The following is a 10,784-nucleotide window of genomic DNA, read 5'->3' on the forward strand; positions in this document are numbered from 1 at the left end:
TAAAAGATTAACTATATCCCTTCACCCACCAAATCTACTAATAACAACAAAAAAAATTAAAATAGGCAATTTTACCTATATCTTTGGAAATCTCTATTAGATCAGACTTTTATGACACATGTGGGAAGGTTATTAGACGGTAAATAATCAGAGGCAGTGAGCATTTTAAAATGTGACACTTCTATAATTTCCTTAATTTTTTTTTTCACAATTACAATTTTCATATTTCTGTAACAGTGGAATTTAAGGTTATTTTTCATAACTATGAAGGAGGTTATCGTTAGAACTAATAATAACCAGTAACATATTTTTCACAGAAATTTGACTAGTGCATATGATCAATTCCACTGACAGAAAACAAGACAGAATTCAAACAAAACTGCTTCAAAATTTTTCATTGGTTTTATATTTAAAGGGAGAGAATAAGAACTAAAGTAATAACAAAAACCGAACTGCTTTCATGAAACATTTAATTTCTATACACAACATTCCACAATTATCTTTTATCAATTTAGGTCTTCTTCCTAAACACAAAGGTTAATAAAGTATGTTGTAATTTGTAATACAGATTCATGTATATGTAAGTCTATTTTTATGTAAATATATATTTCCCTTAGGTACAAATGATCAATGATAATCTACAGAAGCATTTTAGACCATATATAAGTTATACTGATTTTTAGCACTAAGCTTCATTTTTTCCTTAGAGATTGGCCACCTTAAATAACAAATGGGAGGTGGGATAAATCTGTAAATTTCCAAATATAAGGTAGTTAACACCACACTCATGAGGAATGATCATCCTGTATTTACAGATACTTTTTAATGTCTACAGTTACCAAGAAGCACAAATAGCCCTGTATTTCAGTAGGAAAGAGGAGGAGGACTGGCTAGACTTTTTTTCTTTCTACAGGATAAAAGTATACTCTGAAGAATAGTGCTCCATTTCCAGAAGACTACATATCACATGTAGCTTTTTTGCCTAAAAGAAAAGATGTGCAAAGTATACACATCCAGGCAAAGATGGAAAAGCTAATAAGGGATTCCTGATGCAGTTATCTTCAACAGACATATGGAATAATATCTGGTTAGCACTTTTCCATCAATTTCAGATAAGAAAATATAAAATCAAATGACCAAATGTTAAGTAAAGCAGTTTTGAGCCATCTTCTAATTAAAACAGACTAGTTTTAAAATTTTTATATTTAAGTCTACTAAATTAAATGGTCCATAAAGTTCACTAGGAGGGGAAGGTTAAGAAGAGAGAGTTTTATCCCAAATACTTCATGATTTTGAAAGGAAACTGCTTGTTAAGGCACTATACATCTTCTTTGGTTAAATGATAAGCTATTTAAATCACTTAGGGGGAAAAATAATATAAAAGACACAAGTTCTTCCTTTTAAATATACACACATTTTTCATTTTCGAATTCCCGTTGTATCTACATATCTCTGGGATCCTTTTTAACTCATTAGAAAGCTGAAACAAAAATATATATCAATTTATTAGTCTGTGAAATAACTGTAGACTTTATTAGTAATAACTATGTAGTATCTTGGTTTTAGCAACAAGAAGTGCATTGTATGATAATATCTGAGTATCAACATGATTTAAGAAACACTGAGAAATGTAAATAGATATAACCTTAAGTTAAAATCTTCTTGAATAGAGACACCAATTAACAACTGGATATATCCTGTTGACCAAGTGAGTGAAAGTGGTACTGACAAGATGATCTTTATGCTCTAGTTAGTACTCTATTGTGTTAAGTGCCATGAGTTGGTTCAGACTCTATAGAGCAGGGATGGGGAGTTTTAAGTACACTGTATAAGGCCCATAAAATCATTTGGTCTTGTCCTGCCAAGGCAACCGCAGTTCCAGTCATCACATTGTTGTTGTTTAAGTGCAGTTGGGATGGTTCCTACCCAGAGTGACCCTGCATAGGGTTTCTGAGGAGCAACTGGTGAGCTTGAATCACCGACCTTGCGGTTCAAATGACTTTGCGCTCCAGCACATTAACTCACAGTGCCACACCACCACTCCAGCCATCACATTGTTGTTGTTGTTAAGTACCATGGAGTCGGTTCTGACTCATAGTGACCCTACACAGGGTTTCCAAGTCTGTAAATCTTTACAGGAGCAGAAAGCCTCATCTTTCTCCGGCGGGATAGTTTCGAACTGCCGACCTTAAAGTTTGCAGCCCGATTTGTAACCACTACCCTACCAGAGCACTTAGCCATCACATTAGGGGCGAGTTAATTAAATGTTTGACCAAATACAGCAGGCTAATTTTTTAAGCTAATAATTTTGTATGACCTGCGAATTATGTTATCAATTTTAGCAGAAAAATGTTACCTACCCGTGGTGTGGAGTCCTGGTGTGGCGCTATGGGCTAATGCATCAAACTGCAAAGTTGTTTGAACTGCAAGGTCGGCAATTCAAGCTCACCAGCTGTTCCTTGGAATCCCTATACAGGGTCACTATGGGTAGGAATCAACTCGACGGCGCTTAACAACCACCACCACCCCTGGTGTGACACTGTGGGTTAATGCTCGAGACTGCAAAGTTGTTTGAACTGCAAGGTCGGTGGTTCAATCTCACCAACAGCTCCTCGGAAACCCTGTACAGGGTCGCTAAGGGTCGGTTTGAAACTCAAGATCAGCGGTTCAAGCTCCTCGGAAACCCTGTGCAGGGTTGCTATGGGTCAGAACCAATTGGATGGTACTTAACAACAACCACCCCTGCAGCATGTTGTTGTTATTGTTAAGTGCCATAGAGTCGATTCCAACTCATAGTGACCCTGTATAGGGTTTCCAGGAAGAGACTGGTGAGTCTGAAGGACCGACTTTGTGGTTCAAATGGACCTGAGGTCGAGTGCTTATCCTACAGCACTACAGGGGTCAAATTTTAAAACACATGTACACAGAAGAATAAAAGTATAATGTTAGAAGATTTTTATGTGTAATACTCAGTTCTGGGAGATTTCTGTTTCAAAATTAAATGTTTCCAAGAAAAGGGGGAAAAAAGATTAACTTATATTATTCAGAATTAAAACATATCGAGAAATATATATGGTAAAAAATGTTCTAATCATTATGTTACAGGTTTTTAGACAAATTACATGCTGGTAGAATAATACCCAGAGATGTTCCTAAGAAATCACGTACTAGTGTTAATTATACTATAATTATCTTAATTTTCATATATAACTTATCTAAATTCAGGTCTATCTCTCTGCTCCAGAAGTTAGAATAACTTGGAGGCAAAACATAAAAGAATACAGTACAAGAAAATATTCTAAAACACCATATAAATGAAAAATAAGGCTCATACCTATATGGATAGCCATGATATTTAGATCTGAAAATAGAGAGCATCCAACTGAAAAATAATACAACGAGTCCAATACCAGCCATACACATCACTGTAGAAAAACAAAAGGAGAGCAAAATGAGCATGCAAACCACACCAAGATACAAATCTTAGTCTATATTTCCAAGAGTGCAAAGCAAGGACTATAAATTACTGATAAATCTCAATTTGGCAATAATTTTCATCCATATTCTTTAATCTTCAGAAGTTAGTTTTCCCCTTCAATTTGCTACATTACAATAGAATAGAGTGGATCCTTTTATACAGTACTTGTACAATTAAATTTTAACAATGAATTTATTTAAATCCACCTCCCTCAATAATTTAATGTCAGAAGTCTTTTTCTACTAACAAGAAAACCACAAATGAAACCACTGATTACATTACTCAACTTCTTTTAAATCCTTACAAATAGTTTTATTATTGATATCTGATAACATTATTATGACAGCGTCACCTGTAAAGTACCTTATTCATGCAAGGATAACTACACTGCCTTGTATGATGAACTTTTTCAACATAGATTCCGCATCTGAATAATGAAGAAAAATGTGATTTCTAGCCTTAAATTCTTAATTCTCTCTACTAATCTCAGATGCTCTTTTTCAGCACAGCCATTAACAATCTTAACTCCAGATGGTGACCCTTTAATGCTTAATTAATGATTCCATGACTTGAAGATGATGTTTGAGCCCATGGACTAAGGAAGACTTGTTTGTTGTTATGTGCCATTGAGTCCGTTCTGACTCATAGCAACCCTGAATAGGGTTTCTAAGTAGTGGTTGGTGGATCTGAACTGCCAGCCTTGGGTTTAGCCATCCAGTGCTTATTCTACAGCATTGAACCAAGACTCCAAAACTGGATACGGAGAATTAAAACAGAAAAACCCGAACTCATTGCCATTAAGTGAATTCTGACTCAGTGACCTTAAAGGGCAAAGCAGAATTACTGCACAGGGTTTCCAAGGCTGTAAATCTTTAGGGAAGAAGACTATCAAATGTTTCCCTCAAAGAGTAGCTGGCAGGTTTGAACCTCCAACATTTCTATTAGCAGCCTAGCACTTAACCACTGTGTCACTTAAGCTCCTTTAAAGAATTAAAGAAATTTAAGGAATTTAATTTAAGGAATTTGAGGAATTAGGAATGCACCAAACTACTAACCACAAGGTCAGTGGTTCAAACCACTCCATGGAAACCCTATACAGGGTCGCTGAGTCCAAACCTACTTGATGGCATTTAACAACAATAATGGAAGCTTTAATAAAGTCACACTTATTGGTTGACATTACAAACTTTTATTTTTCATAAACATATAGAAACCAGTTGCTGATTCTGACTCATTGCAACCCCATGTATGCATGTACAGAATAGAATTGCACTCCATAGGGCTTTCATGGCTGTGATCTTTCAGAAACAGATTACCAAGCTTTTTTCCCCCAAGGCCTCTCTGGATGGGTTTGAATCACCAAACTCTTGATTAGTAGTCAAGTACCTATATGATATTTTGTTCTGAATATTAACATACTCAGTGTAGAAAAAATATAGAAAATTTGTTTTATATGGGGCAGCATCCCCATGACTTGTTGCAAAGCTTCAATGATTTGGTAAGATGTAAATTTGAGTTTTCTTAAAATTTATTAGCCCTGACCTCAAAATCATTTTCATGACACTCTAATGAGACTAAGACATTACTTAGAGAACTTATGTACAGACATCCATTGATCAGAGAGACATATTTAAACATTTTATTTGGAACAAACCTGTGTATGTATGAACTGGAACCCTAATAGCAATACTTTTTGACTATCCTCATATAGGTGAAGGGGCTTCAAATGTTTGTGGAAAAAAATCAATTAAAAAAATGCATTTTTACTTTTAGATAACCTACACTTTTTTTTCCCCTTTAAAAAAAAAGTCTCTGTTCCAAATAAATCAAGGTCTCATCTTTGATGTACTTCTTGTAGGCTTCTTTTGTGAGCTGGTTTCCTGTAGGTGATGGTTCATGACAATGTCAATACTTGTGACTACTGTGCTTTTGGTGCTTTTACCATCAGTGCCTTCAGTTGAAGCCTTTCCACTGATGAGCGAGTCATCAATGCTAACCTCTGTCCTGCTGACCATCTTACCCTCCACTTCCAGGCCGTCTGTGATCTCTGGATCTTGTAAATGTTGGAGAACGTCTCATCATGGCTGATGAGGTCTTGGTAGATGATCATGATGGCGGCTGGGGGGATGACAGTGGCGCTAGCTTAACAGGAGCCTGGAGCTCGGGTGTTGCAACAAGAGCAGTGCTCAGCTCCATTATCTTTAAATTCCATTTTTCCATGAACTTTTAAAAACCCCTTAAATGTCTGTATCCTTCTCCTTACATAGAAAGTTATATCTAAAAGTACTTAAGGCAGTTTTGGGCATATAAGTACTAAACAAATGTCTGTTATTATTGTGATTATTTCATTAGGTTAGTGCCTTAGTAGAAAATTAAATTGCAGTTATTTCCTAGGCTCTTAATATATATTGTCAAAGTATTTTGTTTAAATTTTTGCCAGCAGTATACCTATAGTAAAACCTGTGAAAGCAGGATATGGTGTAAGGCAGATACCTGTCAGAGAAGGAAAACTAAAACATCTTTCACTAAAATGAGTGATAAAAAAGAGAAAAGTGATAAGGCTGCACCCTACTAAATGTAGAAAACTTGTGAGACCAGTAAGAACAAGACAGTTCTGTCGAGTTCCAAATCACAGTTTCCCTGTATGTGGCCTCTCAATAATGAATAATGAAAGTGGCATTAAAAAAAAAAAAATCAAGCTATGAAAAGATGCATATTGATGGGACCAAAAATTGAAACATTAGTTCATTTAAAAGTAAAAATGAGTAAATAAGTAAAAGCTCATTTCAATTCAGCAAAATAAGTTGCTCCCAAATTTGTCTTCATCTTTGCTTTAGAAGATAAAGTAAATCACAGTCTTTATTTGTGTAGATTCATTTTGATGACATTTATTGGCTCATGTAAACCAACAGAAATAAGATAAGATTCTAACAGATAAATGGAAACACATAATTTACAGAAGGGAAGAAACAAATGGCTAATAAACACTTAGAAAAATATTCAACTTCACTAATAATCAAGAGCAGCACAGGAGAACAAACAAGATGGCAGAGAGAGTGAAAGTGCAGTGAGGAGCTCTATCAGCAACAACAGAGTTGTTTGTAGTTTTCTTTGTATAGGTCTTTTTTTTCTCTAGTTCCATTTATTCCTAGATTATTTCATCCTTTGGCTGACTATTGTAAATGGTATTGCTTTCCTAATGTCCTTTTCAGCGCTGTCATTTTTGGTATAGATGCATTCAACTGATTTTTGTATATTGATCTTATATCCAGCCACATTGGTGAAATCTTCCAATGAGGTCTAGTAGCTTTTTTACTGAGTCTTTGGGATTTTCTAAGTATCTTTGCCAACTTGGATGCTTTTAATTTCCCTATCTTGCCGAATAGCTCTTGCGAAGACTTCCAGCACTATATTGAATAGGAGTGGTAACAATGAGCATCCTTGTCTGGTTCCTGTTCACAGAGGGATGGCTTTCAGTTTCTCTCCATTGAGAGTAATGTAGGCTGTTGGTTTTGTATATATGCTCTTAATTATGTTTAGGAATTTCCCTTTAATTCTATTTTGTTGAGTGTTTTTATCAGGAATGGATGTTGGATTTTGTCAAATGCCTTTTCTGCATCAATCGATAGGATCATGTGGTTCTTTTTCTTATTTATATGGTGGATTACATTGATCATTTTTCAAATGTTGAACCATCTTTGCATCCCTTATATGAATCCCATTTGATCATGATGTATTATCTTTTTGATGTGCTGCTGGATTCTGTTGGCTAGGATTTTGTTGAAAATTTTTGCATCTATGTTCATGAGGGATATTGCATCTATATTCATGAGGGATTTTTTTTCTTAGTGATGTCCTTCACTGGTTTTGGTATGAGGGCTATGCTTGTTTCTTAAAATGTTATCAGGAAGTTTTCCATCCTCCGCTATATTCTGGAATAATTTGAGTAGAATTGGAGACAGCTCTTCCCTGAATGTTTGGTAGAACTCACCAGTGCAGCCATCTGGGTCTGGACTTCTTTTCATTGGGAGTTTTCTTTGATGACCTGATCAATTTCTTCTTTTGTTATGGATCTGTTCAGGTTTTCTACTTCACTGTGTGAGTTTAGGTAGGTCGTGTTTTTCTAAAAATGTATACATGTCTTCTAAGTTTTCAAATTTGTTGGAGTACAACTTTCCATAGTATTCTGTTATTATCCTTTTGATTTCCTTTGGTTCTGTTTTGACATTGGCCCATGTGGTTTCTAATGTGTGTTATTTGTGTCTTCTTCCTCTTTTATTTTGTTAGGTTTGCCAATAGTCTGTCAATTTTGTTAATCCTTTCAAAGAACCTTCTTCTTGACCTTTGATTCTTTCTATTGATTTCTTCTACTACCCAGTCGCTTTTCATCAGGGTGTTAGTCAGTTTCCATGTATTTGACTTTATTTCCTTGGCATTCCTATTGCTAATTTCTAATTTGATAGCATTGCGGTCTGAGAAGATGCTTTGTAGTATTTTGATATTTGTAAATTTATGGAGGTTTGTTTTGTGGCCTAACACATGGTCTCTTCTGAAGAATGTTTCATGGGTACTGGAAAAGAATGTGTATTGTGCTGCTGTTGGGTTGAATGCTCTGTACACATCTATGAGGTCCAGTTGGCTGATTGTGTTGTTTAGTTCTTCTGTGTCTTTGTCAAGATTCATTCTGGTTGTGCTATCCATTTTTGAATGTGATGTATTAAAATCACCCATGATTATTGTAGACTCATCAATTTCCTCTTCAGATCTATTACAGTTTGCTTTATATATTTTGGAGCTCTTTCATTGGGAGCACAGATGTTTATTATTATTATGTCATATTGGTCAATTGTCTCTTTAATCATGAGATGCTGTCAATCTTTATTTATTATGCTGGTTTTTGCCTTAAAGTTTATCAGAGATTAGTACTGTTGTTCCTGTTTGTTTCTGATTGCAATTAGCTTGGGAGACTTTTTCCCATCCTTTGACTTTTTGTCTCTGTGTGTATGATGTGTCTCTTGCAGACAGCATATTGAAGGATCTTGTTTTCTTATCCATTCTGCCACCCTCCGTCCCTTTAACTGGTGCGTTTAATACGTTTACATTCAATGTAATTATTGATTGCTGTTGTTATGTGCCGTGGATTCGGTTCTGACTCATAGCGACTCTGTACAGGGTTTCCGAGGCTGTAAATCTTTACGGAAGCAGAAAGCCTCATCTTTCTCCTGCGGAACAACTGGTAGTTTCAAACTGCAGTCCCTGAGGTTAGTAGCCTGATTCGTAACCACTAAGCTTGACAGGTATGGATTAATTGTTGCCATTATGTTTGTTTTCTTGTGGTCTTCCTTTGTTAGTTCCGTGTCTTCCTTTGCTGAGTTCATGCTTTTTGTGTTTTTTCTTGTGAGTTTCCTCGTATTTTTAATATTTCCATGTTCTTCTTGGATTTTCATTTGGTATGTTGTGTAGTGTTAATTTTCTTTGAGGTTATCTTATATTCCATTAACTTTACCATCCATTTAGTGCAGTCTATTTTATCCTGTAATCTACCTGACCTTCTCATCATCTGGATGTCTGTTCCTATGTGGTTTACCTTCTTTTATATCACAATTGTTTTGATCATAGACTGACCTCCCAGATTCTCTGAGTTTGTTCTTACAATTTTATTCTGTTCTCGAATCTTCCTTCTGTTGATTTAGTTCTGGGAGGTGCTGCCATGTATGTCAATCTCTGGTTGTTGTCAGTTCTTGTTGGTTCCCCATCTACAGAACTGCCTTTAGGATGTTTCCCAGTGCAGGGTTGGCTTTGGAAAACTACCTTAACTTCTGTTTATCCTGGAATGTTTTGATTACACTGTCATATTTGATTGATAGCTTTGCTGGATAAAGGATTCTTGGTTGACAGTTTTTTTTTTTCTTTCATGGTTTTATATATGTCTCCCCATTGCCTTCTTGCTTGCAAGGATTCTGCTGAGAGATCTGAGCTTCATCTGACTTGCTTGCCTTGATATGTAATGTGTGTCTTTTCTGTAGCTGCTTCCAGGATTCTGTCCTTTAGAGCTTGATTAGGATAAGTCTCGGTGATTTTCTTTTGGGGTCTTATCCTTCCTGGGGTTCTTTGAGCTTCTTTTCACTTTTCAGGATGTTGGAGAAATTTTCTTCCAGTAGTTCTTCAACTATTTCCTCTGCGGACTTGTGTGATTCTTCCTGTTCCAGAATGCCGATATTCCTCTTCATGTTGTTCAACATGAATCTTAAGGCCTTCTTCAGATTTTTTTTCAATCCTATTTTCTGTTTACTCTTCTATTTAGTGGTATTGAGAGATTTATCTTCCAGCTCACCAGTTCTGTCTTCCATCTCTTCTAATCTACTCCTTTGTCCTTTCAGTGTATTATCTATTTCTGATATTCTATAATTGATCATTTGGACCTCGTTCTGTAGGTCTTGAATTGTTTCCTATGCTGTATCTATCGTATTTGATTGTTCCTGTAGTGCTTTCCTGAGTTCTTCCTTATTTTTCTCAACCCCATTGTAAAGTGTTTTGAAATATTTTATAATCATTTTTCTGAATTCATTCTCAGGCATTTCCAAGGCCTGCCCTCCTTCCAAAATGGACTCCAGGTCTACCTCTAGATAATTTGTCTAAGATATAGTATCTTATTTCTGGACGTGTGCTGATATGGTCATCTGCTTTTGCTTCTTGGACATATTTAGTGTTTATCTATAGCCTTAATACTTAATTGAGTGAGTGTTTTGGTATGTTTTATGCTTTCTGATTGCCTTCAGGTAGATGTGATCAGGAGATGGGCTTCCCTTTTCACTGTTCTTATTGCTTGTCTCAGCATAACTTTAATAGGTGCTGTTTGCCTCCTTGGTGTATGGCAGTTGGTATTGATTCTTGCCTGGATTTTGGTGTTTTATAGAGTGTGATCATAGCTTGACTATATGACAGCAGTTGCTGTCTCTTCTTGGGTAATATAGGGAGAGAAAAAGTCCCCCAAAGGTAAAAGGTAAATGGGGAGCATAAAACAGCAAAACAGAAATAGCAACAGCAAAAAAGAAAACAAGGGAAAAAAAACAAGAACAACAAAAAACTAGATTGGATACTGTAGTCTATAATCACAGAAAAGGGAGAGGAGGGAGAGAAGAAAAACAAAATCTGTAGCGTAATGTGAGTATGACTTTAGTGCAGGGTTGGCTTTGGCAAAATCCCTTAGCTTCTGTTTATCTTGGAATGTTTTGATTACACCATCATATTTGATTGATAGCTTTGCTGGATAAAGGATTCTTGGTTGGCAATTTTTGTCTTTTAG

The 10,784-nt window shown here is 35.8% G+C and overlaps 1 protein-coding gene across 1 annotated transcript in view; it reads right to left on the reverse strand.

The window, feature by feature from the left end:
• Positions 1–1,168: 1,168 nt before the first annotated feature.
• The window catches only part of LOC102834519 (magnesium transporter protein 1-like), a 128,072-nt gene continuing 118,456 nt past the window's right edge, over positions 1,169–10,784 (reverse strand). Inside the window, exons 9-10 of the mRNA XM_006873738.1 lie at positions 3,335–3,425; positions 1,169–1,480 (exon numbers count right to left, since the gene is read on the reverse strand). Of these exons, the coding sequence (XP_006873800.1) occupies positions 1,465–1,480; positions 3,335–3,425 (107 nt within the window). The 3' untranslated portion in view covers positions 1,169–1,464. The remainder of the gene's footprint in view (positions 1,481–3,334; positions 3,426–10,784) is intronic.

This window comes from Chrysochloris asiatica, unplaced genomic scaffold, assembly GCF_000296735.1.
Source record: "Chrysochloris asiatica unplaced genomic scaffold, ChrAsi1.0 scaffold00252, whole genome shotgun sequence".
Classification (NCBI taxonomy): domain Eukaryota; kingdom Metazoa; phylum Chordata; class Mammalia; order Afrosoricida; family Chrysochloridae; genus Chrysochloris; species Chrysochloris asiatica.